Here is an 18,794-nt window from a genome sequence, read left to right as displayed (position 1 = left end):
GCGGGTCCTGCGCGCGGGCAAGATGGCGGCGGGCGGGGAGCTGCTGCTCAACGTGTGCGCGGCGCCGAGCGGGGTAGGGGCGGCGGCGCGGGGGCTGCTTTGGAACCGGGGCAGGTCGGGAGGCAGCGTGCCTCTCTCGAGCACCGTTTGGGGGAGAAAAGTGCAAAATGACGGATTTGGGCCAACAGGATCCATAGGGGCGGCGGGAGCGGAGTGTGCGCAGAGAGAGGTCGGATGGGAGCAGCGTTTGGGAGCGAAGTGGTGCGGGATGGGTGAGGAAAGCGGGAGCGGGGCAGAAACGGAGGAGAGCAGGACAAGGCGTGCGCAAGATGACTTATTTAAGGAGTTTTGCAAATGACTTAGGAGAAAATCCCTCAGAAAATAGGGTGGGGGGATAGAAGAGGGGCTTGGGAGTAGAACAAAGTTGCATTGACTTTGTCGCTGTTCCTGGTGGGATATGGGGGCAGCAGCCATGTATAAAATATGATATTAATGCATTCCCTGCTATCTGTTTTGTTAATACTAAAGCAGCCTAAGGCTCCTAAAAGAAAGCTTCAGTCACCACATGGAAACCCACCTTTAAAGCGGAGATGTAAACCTTCAATAAGCTCCTTCAAGAAGTGCGCTGCAGAGGCCGACACCAGGGGAAAGGGAAACTCTTCAAAAAAACCTCTTCCAAAGAAGAAGTTGTCTGATGGCCCCAAGGAGAGCCTGCAAAGCAGACCTTTCATTAAGACCTCTAGCTTGTTTAAAAACAACCCTGATGTCCCAGAAATTCACAGGTAATTTAGACAAGCATGTGGGGGGAACCTTTCTTTGCAACAGTCTTGAGTTCTTGCCCTTGCTTGGGCTAAGACATTACTTGGTACGTGTATTTTCCCCGTATTTACACAGGCTCTTGTCATATACTTTGTAATAACATCATGTGTTTTGTTTTGATTGGTTTGTTTCTCCTCACCCCCAGAAAAGCCGTGCAGCAGGTGCAAGAAGATGTTTTCACTTCAGATTCTTTTGGCGAGCTGGACCTCCATCCGCACCTGGTGAGTGGCAGGAAGGCTGTGTGCTGTGGAGAATGCTGTTTAAGGGGGAAATTTATTCCTGTATTCATGGGAACTTCTGCTGACGCAGTAGCGCTCTACGTGATTTTATTGTCATCTCTCAGATAGGCTGTGCACAATGTGGTGGCCGGTGTCCTCTGAGCCTGTGTCTTGACCCATCTCCAAAGACAGTGTCCCAGCACCCCCCACTGCTCCTGTTTGTAATACCAAAAGCATGGAAAACACATTTGGGAGGCCCATAATATATGTATATATATGTGTGTGCGTGTATGTATGTGTGTATATATATACATATATATATGTGTGTATACACACACACATATATACATATACACACACATAGTGTTTTATGATGAACTAGCAGTGATACAGAAGTGTTTTGAGGACCTGGGAACTTTTCCATCTAGCTGCTCTAGGGTAGTGATCCAGAAGATAAGAATCATTCTTCTCCCCTTTGCCTCTATCTGGTACTTTAAATAAATAAATAAATAAAACCAGTGAGAATTTGATAATGAAACTTGTTTATTACTGTTAACTGTCTCTGCAGATATCCACATTAACCACTGTCTTGAAGATATGTAGCATGACCAGGTAAGCAAATCCGTATTAAACTTTAATCTCTGCTACCCCTTACTAACAATTATTTATTATTGTTCCATTATGTGTAATTGGTTCTTGTAGCAATATAGTTGCAGTGTAGGTTGCTCCTTTCAAATTTTGGAACAAGTCATTGTTGTAGCTAGAGTTGAACTCTAGAAGCACTGGCTCCTAATTTGGTTCTTTGAACGTATATATATATATATATATATGTATATATATATATGTATAAATCTTTTTTTTTCTTTATTATCTTCCAATCTACCACACCTGATATGTATCTGTGGACTTTCCTTAGAAATCTAGCAGGGATGGATGGCATGGAATTTGGGGTAAACAGTTTTGAAACAGTCTTGGTTTGCTAAAACCGTGGGCTTTTATGTGGTTTGTTGGACCTGTGCTTCCTAACCTGTTTTATTTGTTATGCAGTGTTCAGAAGCAAACGATTCCTGTGCTGATGCAAGGCAAAGATGCTTTAGTGAGATCTCAGACCGGTTCAGGTGAGGATGCAACTGCAGTCTCCCTTCCTGGGTCATGTTAAGTTGGATTCCTTAAACAGAACCAAAGCAGCACGTTCTCAGTACAGCTTATGAAAATGACAGTCAGGAGCCTGGCTTGGGACTGCTGTGACACAGACAGGTGCTCAAACGTCTGCAATGATGCAGTGATGGGACCTGATGTACAGCCCCCAGTCATTGCACATGGACCTATTCTAAGGGGTCACTCTGGGGATGCAGATCTAGGGATCCAGTGTCGCTGAGCAGCTCACACCGTTACGATAAAATCTTATTTATTTGCTCTACAATAAACCATGTCTCATTTCCCTGGGTCAGTAGAGCTGTTTGTGTGGGTGTCAATGGGATACCACCGTCCCTTTTCTTCATCCCTTGGTGTTACAGCCTATCACATGTCCCTTCTGGAAGAATTCTACTTAATTAGAAAACGTTTCCAAACTCTGACCTCAGTTTAAGTATGATAGGTTGAATGTTACTTTTTAATGCCACTTAATTTGCAGGAGTATTGCACTTTCCATATTTTTTTAATGATGGAAACTTCTCCAATTTTCTCCCTTTTATAAAGGTAAAACTCTTGCCTATGGGATTCCACTTGTACAGTCTTTGCAAGGGGTGAAACCCAAAATACAGGTAGGTGCAACAGAGCTGGATAGATTGGCCTTTGATGGTATGATTAATAAAAACAGGTTAAATTACAGCGTTCTCTTCAGTTACGAGTGTTTCTTGTTACAGGGGTCAAACAGTCTCCTTCCCTTTCTTTGTGCATGTTGCTAATATGATTCTTCCATACTTTTGAGATACAGATGATAAAACAACAAAGTGTTACACATTCCTTTTCATGTAGCAGATAAATGCCAACCTGGACTAGGTGGATCTCTACCAGATGATTCTCTGGGTCTGAAGAGCACAAACTTGTACTGAAACTCCACAGAATTCTCTTTGTCAGCTACTAGAAATTAGAAGTGGAAATGCTGTGTATATCAGTGCTACCTGCTTCTTACTGGTCCTCTTGTCTTCTCTGTTTGCAGCGCAGCGATGGGCCTTATGCACTTGTCTTAGTCCCAACAAGAGAGGTAAGTGGCCCTGTTTCTTTTCGGTGTGCTCTGAAGCTGAATTTTTGATCATTGGCCTTTTGTGGAGCAGCTTTGGGTCCATTGGGGGTGAGGACCATCTTGGGAAATGGTGTCTACCCTTCTGCTCAGATCTTGCCTTACAGAAAGAATATTTGCTTTCTGGGTGAGCGTTGTCATTTTAATTCAGTGCCATCAAGAAGTAAGGAGAAATCTCTGCATTTTCTCATGCAGTTAGAAATCAATTGGGAAGACTGGGGAAATGCCCTAGCTCAAAATAGGGAAGGGAGAAACTTGCCCAGCTCACATAGAGAAAGTAAAACTAATGAAATCAACTCAACAAATGTGTGTGTTTATACAAGTGTTTTGTATTTAAAGCCCCTTTTCAAATCTGTGAGTAGATGCTGAAGATGAGGCTACCAAGCATAGCTGGTTTCGTCACTGAACTCTCTTCTGTTTGATTTATACTATTTGCAAATGCAAGGCAATTTCAGAGGAGGATATCAACCTTTTTTCTTTATATATCAGATGATAATAATTTCCATGTGGAGAATTGATTGTAGATACCTAGTTTGCAGCGCAATATTTTAAGGGACCTGCAATGCAATATCTCAGCTCAGTTGCAGGAAAGGAGAAAGCTCTGAGGCTATTTAAATTTTTACAGCAGTAAACTCACTGTTTCACTAGGATGCTGCATGAATATTAAGCATGGGGGAAACAGTACATAAGCTTTAAAAGGCTGCCATTTAGTACACTTAGGGAGATAATTTGTAATTACAGTTTGTATTACTTTGACTCTAAGTGAAAAGCAGTGGTCTCTTCTATGACAAGCAATGGTATTATGTGTAGTCAGAGCATTTAAAATAGGTTTACTGCCTTAAGTGAGCCATGTTCATATCTTCATGCTCTATGAACGGGTCAAGGTGGTATCATTGTATTTCCCAGTCCCTTTGCCACAGCAGAAATGTTTTTTTGGGGCAGCACATGAAACCTAAGAGCTGTGTTTCCTCTTGACCAGGTTTTTAGTGCTGCAAGTTGTATACCTGCCATCTCTGTTTTGCAGCCTGGGAAAATAAGAGGTAGAAGGATTCAGGGATGTGATTACACCATGGAGCAAGTGAGGGAATAGTGCAGCCTGCCTGGACTGTCAAGTGATTGCTTTAACCTCTGGGCTGCATTTCCTATTCAAGGTGCCTCTATTTCAGCAAAATCTATGGCTTCAGCTTGTTTCCCCCCTTGGGCATTCACAAAAGCTGGGAGAAGTCTGTGTCATCAGCAAAATGGGCTTGTTGGGCCAAACCAATGAAGAGATTTTTGAACAGAAGAGAATAAGATAGGAGGCAGCTTCTAAAATAAAAAAATAAGGATGTATTGAAAATGCCAATAATAAACATAAGTAAATTATGTTAGAGTTTTGAGATGGGAAATGTTATAATTACATTTTGGAACCAAAGGGATTTATATTCCATTAGCAGGCTTTTTTTGAACTCATTTTTCATGTTGATCTTCCATAGCTAGCACTCCAGAGCTTTGAAACCATGCAGAAGCTACTCAAGGTAAGAATTTCATTCTCTGTTTCCTTCTTGTTTAGTCTTTGAGCTTGTTGGATGCTAAGATAGTTCGTTTAAAGTCAACTGAGAGTTTAAGGGAATGCAGCATCTGGCAAGATATATGGTCCTTAAAGATGAATCTGTCTGTCTTTAAGTGCGTTTAAGCTTAATTCCCCTGTGGCATATTTTCAACTATTAAATGAACAGTGAAGTAATTAATTATGCTACCTTAGACAGTTGCGTGTGTTTTCATAAACATAGTGGATTTTACAGTGTTTTGTTTTCAGTGGTAACTGTTATTTTGCTCTACGTTGTGAATAGAAACGCTCAATAGGACAGTATCATTTTACTGAAACTCTAACGCTAGACAGATGGTTTTCAGATGGGGAACAAAACTTGGAAAATTGCTTTGCCAGTTGACTGAGTTGAGGAGGTTTTGCCAGTTGCCAGTTGAAGTTAGGAGGTTTTTTAAAGTGATTCTGTTGTTGCTTTCATTCTGAGTGCAGAGTATCTTACCCACAGCCTGAAGGGATCTAAATAGTTTATCTGGTCCTTATTCCCACCCATCCTCTATTCTTTGAAATAGTAAGGCACTTTCAAGTTGTTTTTGTTTCTGTCCTGGACTTATCAAGTACCATTTTTTTTTGAGTCGTGCTGGGATTTAAAACACTTCAGTCCTTTTTTTCCATAGCAATTTGAAGTCATGATGAGTGGACTTTTGATGTGGAATTTGAATCTTTTAGTACTGGACAATGTTTTTCCATAAGGACCTCAAGCAGCTGAACGTAATCTTCAAAGAACGATGTCTGGATTGGTGCTCTTAGATTTTTCTTTGTTATGTATAGCTTAGAGCAGCCACAGGTCCAGTTTAAAAGATCGTAATAATCCAAACCAGAAGATTTAGATCACGGTCTGACTGACCTTGGAAGGGCTGTGGGAGACCAGGGGGTGTGTAATTTTCTTTTGTAATTAGTGAGGGAAAAGGAGGCTATTTGAGCTATTCTTGAGACAGTTACACGAATTCCAGCTGCAGAGATTTTATTGTACTGGTCTTGCTTGGACATCTTGCTCCCTATGAGGAGCTCTTTTGTAGACAATTTACATCAGAGCATTTCTGGAAGCAATGACCTGTGCAGACTTGAGCCTGTTTGCCTGTCATGTGTTTGTACAGCCCTTATAATTTGTGCTCTGCTTCTGTCCCACGTTGTTACCCCTTGAGTAAGGCAGTGGCAATCCTGTGTTTTGATCATCTCCAGTGTAAAAATTAGGGAACACTGGATTCAGTGAAGACTTGGGCCTCATTAAAGTAAATAGCAAGAACTGCCAGTATCAGTGAGACTGACGTTTAATGGGCACAGACATGGTGTGTGTTTGTGGTTGTGTGTTCATATCTATAAACTTTAAAGCTGTTGTTTTTCATGAATCTTGCTTGGCCACAGGAGGATGTTGCTTAAAGGCAAGATGAAGAAATAGTGTTGTAGCTTGTCTTTGAACGTTTAGGCTACATGGGAAGAAGAAAAAGAATTATTGTTATCTTACTGGAAGTGGTGCAAAAAGGATTGCATTTCAATCTTCCCAGGGTGGGAAGCAAGTTACAAGGCTAGAATTAAGAGTACCATTGATATTTAGCTGTGGGTGAGATGGTGCATGTAGACTTTATCTGATAGATCAGATAAAACACACACTGCTCACAGCCCTGTCTGCTCTGTTTTTGTCAAGAAAAATCAGTTTTGGATTAGAGAGTGTCTCTTTATTAAGAAGATTACATCTTGGTCTTGGTTTTCTTTTCTATAGCCATTTACCTGGATTGTGCCTGGAGTGCTAATGGGGGGAGAAAAAAGAAAATCAGAAAAAGCCAGGTAGGAAGACAACGTCTAAAATTGTATTTTGGGTTCCTCTTCTGCTGTACAGCCTTTCCTTTGGAGTGCTTCTTACTGGGTGAGAGGATTGTGACTTTGGCTCAAGCTGTGATCCCCCTGGAACTTACACAGACACAGCCAGCAGGAAGTCTTCCCTTCCCTCAGTTGGGTCTAGTTCTATAATGTTGATGAACCTTCTGAGGAGATGATCCCTTGTGTCAGTAATTTTTTTTTTCTCTTCTGACAAGCATCTGTATTTGCTTACTATGAAGTGCTGTCTATGGTATTTGTTGTGGGGGAAATTGCTTTTCTGGAGAAAGGATTTAATGGAGTTAAGTCTTGTTCTTTTTCCCCTTTCATAAATCAATTTGTAAGCTAACAATCCAAAGTGTTTTTTTTTCATTTTTCAATCCATTAGCATAAACAAAATGAACTTACTTTTGAGAGTAAAAAATATTCAATTAAAAAACCTCCCTTGACTGTTTTTGGTCTTTTTTTTTTTATGTATTATTGCTTCTTTTCACCTTGTCCTTAGTGTTGAGTGTGCCTCTGTGAATATTGGTGATGATGCAGGATAATATTTAGCTATGCAAGAAATTTCAGTTTTGATTAAACAGAAAGTATTGACTCTGCTACTTTCACTATGGCCACGATTTCTCCTTTGTATATTGAAGTTCCTTACTCTGAGGGGTTGCTGTTATTGATTATCTGTGTATTTTCTTTATTGATTTTGCACCCCCAACAGGTTACGTAAAGGGATAAATATCCTTATTTCAACTCCCGGTCGCCTGGTTGATCATATCAAGTCTACAGAATGTATTCATTTTCGTCGCACTCAGTGGCTGATTATTGATGAAGCAGACAGGTAACTTCCAAGTTTAAAAATGAACAAGAATAACAAGACCCTCCACATGTACACTGGATAATGTATTAAATATTAAATAAAAAGAGAGAGAGGAAGAAAGATCTTAAACCCTTCATCCTCCAGGGCATCAGCCTAGCATCCAATACATAGAGTTAGAAAGAAAAGTTCCTTTTGGACAGGTTATTCTACAGCTTTTTATTGCAGAGATTTTCACACTGTCTTCTGAAGTATCTGACCATGGCCAAAGTAGAAAATTGAATATGAAGCTAGACAGACCCAAAGGTCTCATCTGCTCTGGTGCTTTTTGTGTTTCTAATTAGCTCGTGCAGCCTTAAGACTTTCTTCTCTTTATTCCTTCCTATGCCATTTTTTACCACGTTTTCCATTTTTGCAGGATCCTGGACCTGGGCTTTGAGAAGGATATTGCTGTGATACTCAATGCTCTAAATGCCGCGAGAGAAACACGCCAGAACGTCCTGCTCTCAGCCACTCTCACAGAAGGTGACTTAACGACAGATAGTGTCTCCTTTAGCTTAATAATTCACAGGCAATTGCAAAATGTTTGGTTGAGTCTAGTTATGTTTTGGCTCAGGCTGAAGAACTTTGCAGTAAGTGGGATATTGCTCATTAATTTAATTGGCCTTACAACACTTGTCTTTCGCTACTGGGATTTCTGTCAGCATATGTTTACATGGTTCTTACAGGTCACATAAATTCCAGTGCAAAGTCACCAAGGTCCTGAGGCACATGGTCTTTTTGTCTTCCAGATAAAGTGATTCACCACTTCTCACAGGAGTTACTGTAGTTGTTATTTATGTGATTGTATCATTACCAATTGTACCCAAGATGGGGCTCATGAATATTATATTTTCTGTGGTTTAGGAGTAACACGGCTGGCTGATATCAGTTTGAATGATCCCGTCAGCATTTCCATAGCAGATAAAATCCAGGACAGGCTCAAATCTGCATCACAAGAAGCTAAAGAAGCCATTAGTTCATCAGCCTTCATGGACCAGGAAAACTTTGCTGTTCCAGAGAAGCTGAAGCAGTATTTCCTAATGGTCCCCAGCAAACTGAGGCTTGTCACTCTGGCAGCTTTTATCCTTGAGAAGTGCAAGGTGAGACTCTGTTTGCATTTATATCACTAAATGGCTCTTTGTCCTTTCCAACTCCTCTACCTCTTTCTTTATCAAGGATCGCGTGTATTAGATCTAGGACTTTGAACTGCATGTACTATACAGTTAGCCACGAGAGAGCTGAGCTGTTCTGAGGTCTTTCATGCTGAAAAGCGGGATACCTTTGCCACATACACTCGTGCTTCTTTTGTGGGCTTAGCATTTGCTGTCAAACTTCATCGCGTATCTCCCTAAAAAGTTGCATCTCTAGAAGTGAATCAGATATCATAAGATCAAGGAAGTGGCAGAGGATTGTGAAATCAGTGTTGTGTGATTTTCTTTTTTCTTTTATTCTTTTTTTTTTCCTTTCTTGCAGTTTGAAAAACGCAATAAGATGATTATCTTTTTCTCCAGCTGTGAACAAGTGGAATTCCACTATAAGCTTCTCCTAACAGTCCTTTCAGGAGGTCCAGAATCTGAACAACATGAACATTCATCTGTCTGCTCTACACACCTCCAGTTTCTACGACTGCACGGCAGCATGGAACAGGAAGTAAGCGTTACTGAAAACTGGAGATACCCTGTTTTGTTCCTCAGTCCCTATAATTTATTGTGTGGTTATTCAGGGAGGAGGGCAGAAGAGAGGACAGAGAGTCATTTCACCTCTAGAGGCCTCACTCTTCCATCTGCTTAGGAGAATAAGGATATTGGCCCACTTCTGGAAAGAATTTTAGTAGCTGTATCAGAAAAACACAGCTGAAGAAGCAAAAGGTGTTATTTCAGCAGGCTGAGGCAGCCGCTCAGTATTCCCAGGGGGCACACTTAAAACATTTATGTATCCATGCCTCTCTCTCATGCAGTCAAAAAGTGCTTTTAATACCAGAAAGAACCTCATACAAGCCCCAAAACACTGTCACCTAATAAATTGTAGCTCATTGCTAACTGGTTTTTTTTTTTTTTTTGAAGTGTATCAGTAGGCAGCTCTCTTCCCTGGAATGGGACAGTAACTCCGGGTTTTAGCAGGGTGGTTTTGGATGATTAACATGGGGTTTGCCACAGTAGAGTATCACATAAGCTGTTACTGCAGTGGCTCCTTCAGTAGCTGAAGGAGCTCCCTTGAAAGTTCATCCCTTGGTCCTGCTCTTGGTCTGTACTGGGGAGTTACTGTTCTACTCGGAGCTGCACAGCAGAGATGCCAAATGAATAGAGCTCTTCTGATGAAGCCAGAGGTGAAGAGCCATTGTTTTTCTCACTCATTCCCATCCTGTGGAGACCAGAAACATGTGCTTCGTTGTCCCTGCGTTCTGGCCTTTCCTCAACCCGCCTGCCTGAGCGAGTGAGCAGGCCTGGGCTGGCCCAACTCTACCCTGACCAGCTGTTAAGGCAACAGAACACCACTAAGTAGCTGGCACCAGGGGAAGGGTTTTGCCTTTTTAGTACCCAGTGTGTAATTAGTGCTTGATGTCTTCAAATTAAGAGCATTAATGGAGCTAAATTGTGGATCCCATATGGTACTGCTGAGCACGGCTGCTGTCATTGTCAACAAGATACAGCGTGCTCTCTTCTTGAATTTTTGTCAGCAGAGGGTTCAGTGTGTCAGCAAGGCCCAAGTTTCCCTTTTCTCTTGAAGATTACATCTAGCTGGTAGTGGAGTATGTAAGATTTCTCCTATACCATCAGTATAGCAGGCCTAGCCAGAGCTCGAGGAAGAAGGCTGGGAATATGGAGACAAGGATATTGTGGAAGGAGGTGGAGGAGGGATAAGCAGAAAACAGGTATTTTTTGAAGCCTCAGGTCATTTGAGCTATGGAAATGGAGAGAGTAAATGGAATAGGCAATGCGTATGTGGTCAATTCCCTTAGCTCGAGAGCAGAAACGTGTGAATGGGTGGTACTGGCAAGCATAGAGATCAGCTGCTACTCAGGCCTCTGGTTACTGGTGTGCAGAGTTTACCCTGTTTGACAGCAAATGTCATAAGAGCTGGATAATCATTTTCTATTGCTTTTCTGAGGAAAAAAATATCCTGCCCAAGAATTCTGTGGCTGTTGCTGCCTCCTTACGCACCCACAAGTGGGGATCTCTGACCAGGCCCTTCTCCCTTCTGTTGTCTCTGTTCGGAGGTTCTTATCCCAAAGTAGTTCCCAGGGGTGACTGGGTCACCTCTGAGCATCCACAGTATCTGGTGGGTGCATGGGAGTCTCATGGCTGTTTGAGTACCCCATGGGCACCTGATGGGACCGGTGTCCTGAGAGGCAGCTGTACCCCCATGTGACCAAAATGGGTTTATCCCCCAGACTGGACAGATGCAAGTCCAGGGACACTGTAGACCCAAGGTCAACTGCAGATCTTGGAGTGAATTCCTTTGCTTTGGAATCTAAACATGATACAATGAACAAAGTGCAGTAATTAAATTATTACATTAGCTAATATGTTTTATGGCTGGTTGTAATGTGCACATTTTTTTGCTTTTCTTAATCGTCTAGGAAAGAACTGAAGTATTCCAGGAGTTTCTAAAATCCAAGACTGGCATCTTGCTTTGCACTGTAAGTAACATACATTCCTTCTGCAGCTCCACACTAATGGGCCTGCCTGATACCTAATGGTAGAACAGAGAAGTTGGCACTGAGCTCTAATTCTAGCTCACCATCTGACCTTGAGAGAAGTCATCTCCTTTTGCTCATGTGAAGTAAAAACTGGTGCCCTCTATAGAAACAATTCTATAACCTTTTGTTGTAAGGCACCATATTAAAAAAAAAAAAAAAAAAAAGTGTATATCCTCTTATATGAGGTCTTCCTAGTATTTTGCATGGCCTTATGTCTGCAAAAATCTGTTCATTTGAAGCTGGAACTTTGCCCTCTGCATGCAGTCAATAAAAAGCAATCCTAATTTGTAGCCTGGCCCATAACTACCAGGTAAGTTGCATGTAATGTGATGTTTCCCATCTTAATGACTACCCCAAGGTTAAAAACAAAAGCCTGCAGGGATGGAAGGGGAGCCCAAGCAGAGGACTCTGTCATTAGAAATACACATGCTTTGCTGCTCTCCATGTTTTGCCCTTCAAGCCTCCTTCAAGGGTGCTGAGGGAGAAATTGTCCTCTACTGAAGTTTGCTGGCACCCTTGTGTTGTGGTGGCACCTTCCGCGTCTCGTTTCTGACCTGCGGGTGCCACAGCTAGCCTGCTGCAGTGGTGCAGAAGGCTGCACGATTTGCTCTCTAATAGTGGCAGCTGTTGATCTGAAAATGTGTGAATCTTGGCGATTTCTACCCACCGCAAACTTGTAAATTACAGCGATCGGGAGTAATTAGAGCTGAGAAACCCTCTCCAGCTCTGAAATGACTCCTGTTTTTACAGTACATACTCTTAAAGGAAACTAGTTGCCTTTTTTTTTTTCTTTTTTCCTTCTCTCTGAGTGGGCATTTTCATTTTATTTTTATTGCCTACAGATCAAAATAGGATTGGCATGTGTGTAGAAGTGTTTGACTTAAAATTACCAGGTGATGTATTGTAGCACCTGTAAAAATGGACTTGTTCCATATTAGTCTTGGCCCTGTGTGTGTACAGCCTTTGCATTTTGACCTTGATCAGACCACTGCATCTTTGCAGTGCATAACTAAGTTAATTTCCTGCTGTATGGAGGTAAAACTTCAGGCTCTCAGCCGAGGAGGACAGCAAGGGTTATTAATTCAGTGGTGTAGATGAAGTGTTGTGAAGGTAAAATGTTTTGTAAATGCTAGACTTTGTTACTCTTCATGCACACGCTAACAAGAATGGGAAATTTCAAGGATGTGTCTTGTTACTGAAATTTCAGTTTACTGATTTTAGAAAGACTGAGAAGACTCAATTTTAGACAAAGACAAAGCAGAATCATTATAATGACTATCTTGTGTTTCACTGCCATGTTGGTTCCTGGATGAAACAGCTTGAAGGGAAATGCAGCTTCTTCAGGAAAAATCTGCCAGGAAATGTGCAGCTATTGACAGGATATAAAGAAGAATAAACTGAATAAAGCAATGTCAGTGAATGGAAACCCGTTTGAGGCGTTGAGGATATGGTTTGGTTTATTGCCATGCCACTGACTCCATCAAAGTGGATGTGGAGTTGCGATGGCTATGCAGGTAGCCACATGTCAGCTGAGCACTGACATTTTGCTCCCGACCTGTCATAAATGGAAGGTAATGTGAATTATTTTGGATTGCAGTGAAGAAAGTGATGTAAGATGGTGCATTTATCATAACCTGCCTTTCTTGTAATCTAAGCTACTTCGCATTTACTGCAAGGCAGGAGTGCAAGTGTACACAGTTACTGTGGCTCAGCTGGCATGTGGTTAGTGTGTTAAGCACATTAAGTTGAACGCTTGGGTCCAAAATCTCTCTGTGCTTCAGCTCCCCTGCAAAATGGGGAAAGTAGCACTGTTTTACCTTACAGAGATGTTGGGAGGACAAATGCATTGAAACCAGGAGGTGGCCTGTTACCACAGTAATGGGGACCATATGGACACCTTAATATAGAGATACACTTTGCACTAGTCCCACATTACAGGTGCCTCCCCAACGCAGATGTCCAAAGGGCAGCCAGGCACTGTGACCACCTCCTGCCTCGGAGGGCAGGGTTTTTTCTGACATTGTTCTTTGTATCAGCAAAAAAAAAAATGTTTTTGCAGGAAGATGGTTCTGTCCTTTTCACCGTGGAATCGTGTATGTGAATTTGTGCCCACAAAATTTTGAAACGTGGCTCACAAAAGACCAATGCAAATAATGTTACTGTCCTCTCCTTGTCCCTTATGCCATGTTCTCCACCCATCTTTCCGCTCTAGTAAGCAATGGGACCTGCTGTTCCTTTTATTAATTTGCTCTATGTCATATGTATATTAATATATTCCATAAAATATTTTTGCCAAACAAAGTAGGCTGGCAGACATGAAAATAAAGAAGGGCCACATATCTCAGAGGGTCTCATCCAGATTTATTTCTCTCTCCTTCAGTGAAGTTCTTTGCAGCTTCCTTTGGGATGTGCCTTTTAAACAAGTTCATCTCTTCCAGGGAGAGAGGAAAGATCATTTGGAGATTGTTTGCTGTTTACTCGGTCACGCTAACTCATCTTGCCAGTTTTCTGGCGGCCCCAGCCAAGAGCTTTCGCCTCTGACAGCTTCTGTGCTCTCTCCTTCCTCCTCTGATTACGCAGCCCAATCTGTCACCCTGCCGACGGGGGTCTCTACCCTGCTGATGGCTTTCCACACTCAGCAGTAATGACTTTTGGCAGGCCGGGAAGGCGCGAGAGCTTCTTCCCCAGCTTGGAGAGCCGTTAGGCCCTCTCTGCCTGTTAGCTAAAGCACTTTGTGAGGTTCTTTGGTAAATAAATGAGTCATTTTAATCCAACTGACAGCCTGGCACCTGAGCAAGCTGCCTTCCATCTGTACTTCTAGGCCACATGTAGGCAGCCAATTGTCAAGCGCAGGGCCTTCAAGACCTCACCATTGAGTGTCTTTCAAAAGCAACTTTAGCAATTTCCTTTGCCCTAATTAGGTTGCACGTGGGAGACTGAGCAAACCAAGGCCCTCGTGAAAGTTTTGTGGCCCTGCTGGTTCTGATGTTCTGCAGCAATGGGCCTGGCGTTCTGCGTAGCCTTTTTACCCTCCATTCCCTTGCTTTGGTTCCTCACCACTCCTGTCCCAGGCAATGAGTACGTTTGGAAATAAGAATTGTTAAGAGCAGAAATGTCAACAACTGTGAGGGTTCTCGTGTGGGTTTTGCCTTGATATTGGGCCTTTCTGTGTCTCCCAGTTGGGATCAGGCCAGGAACGTGGTTAAGGCTCCTGGTTATTGTGTTGATTAGTGTCTGGGTTTTCTTTAGAATTGCACGGATGTAGTTTCTTTCTCTTTACTCCTGTGAGATAGTGCCTTAATGCTCCTTTCCATTACCCACTGAAAGGAATTGGCAGGGAGTTGTTGAGGGTGGTGTTTTTGGAAATGGTTGTGCAAGGTCATATGTTGAAAGGGGAATGCCATCTACATTGCATTTACAATGCAATGTAAATGCAGCAAGGATGATAAATGGAAAATCCATTGGGCTTCTTGGGGATCATTGGCAGCAGCCACATGCTTTTGTGTATAGAATAAACGTAGCACTAGAAAACTGAATAATTGTTGCTTGAGCTATTTCCTTGTTAGATGACCCAAAAGCATCTTCTGAAGATTTGAGAAGCAAGAAGCTTATGAGTTTTTACCAGCAGAGGAAGGCAAATCAACTGTGACTCTTCATCCTCATTTGGCTTTGCTGTTGTGTCTAGCAGGAACTTTGAGGAAAAGGATATGCAGGAGATACAGGCAGACTGATACTGAGGAGTCTTTAAGAGACTGCAAAACACTCCAATTGCCAGTAAATCCCAAGATACTTCTGAAAGAAGGCCAAAGTAAAACCCAAGAGAATAACTATTGATATATGTCAGTAGCAGCAAGTGGAGCTCACAGCTTTGTGGAAGCAGCAGTGAACACAAGGCTGATGATGGGATCATGCTGCCTCCTAAAAATGTCGTTCCTGGCTGTTCGTTAGGCTGTCAGTTAACCTTTCAGCTCTTGTATTTGCTTTGGCAAATGTATACCTGAGAAATCCTGTGTTGGGCAGTGTTTTATAGCCAGAGGTGTTGAGAAAAGGTGTTTTGGAAGTGGGGCAGGGGAAGAACCCTTGATGGCTGAAGAGGTTTGCCCGCCTTGGGGTGACAGAGAGGCTCCTGCACTCTGGTCTGCTCTGACCCTGTCCCAAGGTCAGAGCCATCTCATCAGCCACAGCCTTTCTAGACCACTAGGTACGAGAAGGCACAACATGAAGAAAGAGTGAAAGCCCCCGACTCTTCAGCACGGAAACGCACGACAGAGCCAAACCAGAGTCAGCATTCAGCACTCCTGTTTGATCGTGCTGTAGAGTTTATAAGCTTGTTATCCTGGTAACTGCCGCACTTGTTTCCTGAATTCTCTTGATTTATTTTCTCCAACCTCCTTTAAATGGCTTTTTGTGCATCTGTTCATCTGACTCTGGGAACAAGTCGTTTCTTAATGAGTGTGCTGGAGCCAGAGCGTGCATTGTTTCAGAGTGGGCGCTGCGCAACGTGTCTCCTCTTCTGCACTTGGAGCCACAAAGCAACCTGGCTAGTGCTTATGGAAAGGCCTTTGCTGCCAAAACATCAGCTTCTCCTAGTCTTTTAACGTGTGTGGGAGTTGCATGAAAACACTTCAGTGGGTGGCTGACACATTTTTAGTACATTAGACTCCTGCTTACGTTCTTAATATATTCTATTTTGCAACTAGCTAAAAGATACACGTGTTCCAAAACATTTCCTAACAGAGTTAAATCTGCACACCTGCTCTGTATTGTGTGTGGTGAATGTAAAATCCAAAGAGTATGTGAGGACATTACTAATGAACAGAAAATCAAGAAGGAGTTTGGAACACCTTTGCATGCTTCCTCTCTTCGTTGAGCAGTATTTAAGCTCTCCGTTCTCCTTGAAAGGATGTATTTTATGAACTGTACTGGCTGTGGGTAACTAGCAGGTCTCACTCACGACCTTCTCCACATTGATAGGTTTTCTCACCTGCTGGCACATCAAATAACACTCCTGACAGCACCTTCAGAGTCTTTTTCTTCAGGGTTGAGTTTTGTTTCTCCAAATCAAAGGCAGCTTGGTGCAAATCTAAGGGGTAGCTGAAGTCCCATCTTTTTGAGTTGTTCTCCAGCTTCCTGCAGTTTCTGCTAAGTTGTTTATTGGCCCTTTCATCATAGGGCTACCTGACATGCAAGTCATCTGCTCCTCAACTTCAGGTCTATCACCTGGGAAACAACTAATTAGTTACAGGTGGAGATCAGTGCACATTTGGATATGCTGCTCAAGGCCTGGGATTCTTCATCATTTGCTTCATAGCTTTTTTTTTTTTTTTTTTTTTTTTTTTTTTTACCCTTTTTACCTCTAGCAGCTCATTTTTAGTTCTTGGGCCTGCTCTGGAGAAAGTTGTCCTTAGAACTAATGTTGCTTTCCCAAGGCTGAACTCAGCCTCTCGATGATTAGTAGGTGTCTACAAGCAGGTCTCTTTTCCTTAGTGAAACAAACTGAGGAAGCATTGCCATTAAGATAGCAGGTTGTATGCTGTAATGTAAAGGAACTGTAGCAGAGTGCTCTAATTCAAAAACACTCTCCTGAAATGGGTATTTTTATATCCTTCAGCCTTTGGTCCATAGTAATAGAACTTACTATTATTATGTTAGACTGTTAAAAATCCAAGAAGAGGTATAACTTTGCCAATATTTTCAAAACATTATTGCCTCAATAATTTCCTTATTAATTTTAAAGGATGTTGCAGCACGTGGACTAGACCTGCCTCAAGTTACGTGGATCGTACAGGTGAGTTTTGTGTGTGTCTATGAGTAAATCCATGTTAAGTGTAGGATTGCTCACACTAAATCCCTTCCCAGTCCACATCCTCTTTCTGCAGTTGAATTGTCTTTGCTGATGCCTACAGATATGGCAGACCCATGGGTTCCTAACAGCAGAACTTGAACTCAAGTTTTTGCTGAGACATGTTGTGTCTATCATGTTTTTGATTTTGACAGTGTTTTCCATAATTCAGGTACTATGAGTTGTGTATACCTTTTGCTGGCTGGGAGGAAACACCAAATTCTTTCAAGTTAGATTTTTGTTGGGCTGGAGCTGGGGTTAGGGTGGGCTGTGAGCACTCAGGAGGACTGAATGGTTCAGATCTCCCTGGGAAGAAAAAAAAAATGACTACTTTGGTATTGACAGAATTGTTCTTTTTTGTTTAAAAAAAAAAAAAAAAAAGGAAGGGGGAAAGAAAGAGAGAAGGATCGAACCTTAAAAACAGCAATCTATAACTTCAAAGAAGAAGTTGCAGGCATGAAGTAGATTTCATTTTTATTTAAAAAAACTGAAAAATAAATTTTAAAAGATCAGGTGAATTGGAAAATTTAGAGGAAAAACTGACTCAGAGATTCTCACATATCAAGTGATATCAGGCTAAAAAAGAGCGGGGCACAGAACCTGAACAAAGCAGCCTTTTAATTTCTATCTCATCCTTTCAGGTGACAAACTTGATTTTAATTTTGTGCTTAAAAAAAAAATGTAGGAACTAGTTAGAGAAGGCTGGGCAAGTGAAGTCTTTAATTCCCAGATCTGTATATTAATATAATTTAACCAAAGATATGGTTGCCAGTGTTAGAACGTAGTGCAAATTACCTAAAGCCCTGGGAGACTTCTGTGTGTCCAGAAGGCGAAATCTCAGCTGTCCTGAGAGCTGTGTCCAAGAGCAAGGACCTGCAGGGAGCAATTAGATTGCTCACAGCATCTTACTCACACCTCTAGCCAGTAGAAACTTTGCCAGAGGGCACAGGTATAAACACTAGAGTGGGCTTTGGTTGTTGGGTTTTTTCCAGTTAAACTGCTGAGGGCTCATTTCTAAGCAGTAGCTCTGTGCTATGTTCATTTCTCCAGGAAAGGGAGAAGGGGGGAAGAGTAGGGGGAAGGTTAAAGGGAAGGAAATGTCATTGGATCTTGCAAATGGCTGGACATTTTTGATTCCCGGTGAATTAAATGAGGCACCGTTATATTAGTGGGGACTTTAAACATTTCCATAGTGCCTGGTAGTCGTAGGTGGGAAGACAACTGCTGCCTGTATCATATGCTGCTTAAAGGACTTATTCGCCCATCTACCCTACATTTCCCTTTCCATCCAGTAACCAGTCTGGTTGACTTTAATCAAAACAATTTAGTCGACCTCTGGATTTGAATCTGTTGTCTTTTATTTTCTGTCTTTCCTCCCCAAAACGGAGCAGACAGCTTCGCGCTCTGTGCGGCCATTCCTGGGGGTGCTTTGGGCTGAGGTTTTTGGGGGGTTGTTTTTTTATTTTTTCTTTTTAAGGGAAGCAAACAGGTTCCTGACGTGCATGCATAGAAATAAAACGTAAAGGCAAAGAGAGACACTGAGATGGGGAAACTGTCCTATTATCTGAAAGTCGGCCAATGTGTCACATTCAAATGTCAAAAAACTGCTGTGGCTGAGGGGGTTGAGTGATGGTTACAGGGATGAGTCCAACGGGTTCCTGATAAACAGCCCGCTTCTGCGGGAGGTATGGCATATGGGTTCTGCTAAGATCCCTTTTGT

The 18,794-nt window shown here is 42.2% G+C and overlaps 1 protein-coding gene across 3 annotated transcripts in view; it reads left to right on the top strand.

The window, feature by feature from the left end:
* The first annotated feature begins 17 nt into the window (after positions 1-17).
* The window catches only part of DDX31 (DEAD-box helicase 31), a 45,144-nt gene continuing 26,367 nt past the window's right edge, over positions 18-18,794 (top strand). For 2 of the 3 annotated variants that reach the window (XM_088525295.1, XM_088525297.1), the window contains exons 1-15: positions 18-73; positions 529-782; positions 965-1,040; positions 1,606-1,649; positions 2,085-2,155; positions 2,736-2,800; positions 3,199-3,243; positions 4,755-4,796; positions 6,585-6,649; positions 7,395-7,514; positions 7,909-8,015; positions 8,397-8,632; positions 9,006-9,182; positions 11,113-11,172; positions 16,970-17,020. In XM_088525295.1, the coding sequence (XP_088381421.1) occupies positions 23-73; positions 529-782; positions 965-1,040; positions 1,606-1,649; positions 2,085-2,155; positions 2,736-2,800; positions 3,199-3,243; positions 4,755-4,796; positions 6,585-6,649; positions 7,395-7,514; positions 7,909-8,015; positions 8,397-8,632; positions 9,006-9,182; positions 11,113-11,172; positions 16,970-17,020 (1,464 nt within the window). In that variant the 5' untranslated portion in view covers positions 18-22. The remainder of the gene's footprint in view (positions 74-528; positions 783-964; positions 1,041-1,605; positions 1,650-2,084; positions 2,156-2,735; positions 2,801-3,198; positions 3,244-4,754; positions 4,797-6,584; positions 6,650-7,394; positions 7,515-7,908; positions 8,016-8,396; positions 8,633-9,005; positions 9,183-11,112; positions 11,173-16,969; positions 17,021-18,794) is intronic. The other variant, XM_088525296.1, reaches the window with a different exon arrangement.

The sequence above is a fragment of the Tinamus guttatus genome, unplaced genomic scaffold (genome assembly GCF_059628265.1).
Source record: "Tinamus guttatus ecotype Peru unplaced genomic scaffold, ASM5962826v1 Tinamus_guttatus_pri_ptg000226l, whole genome shotgun sequence".
Taxonomy (NCBI): Eukaryota; Metazoa; Chordata; class Aves; order Tinamiformes; family Tinamidae; genus Tinamus; species Tinamus guttatus.
Note: the sequence above shows the minus strand (reverse complement) of the source record. Positions and strands in the feature narration are given on the sequence as shown.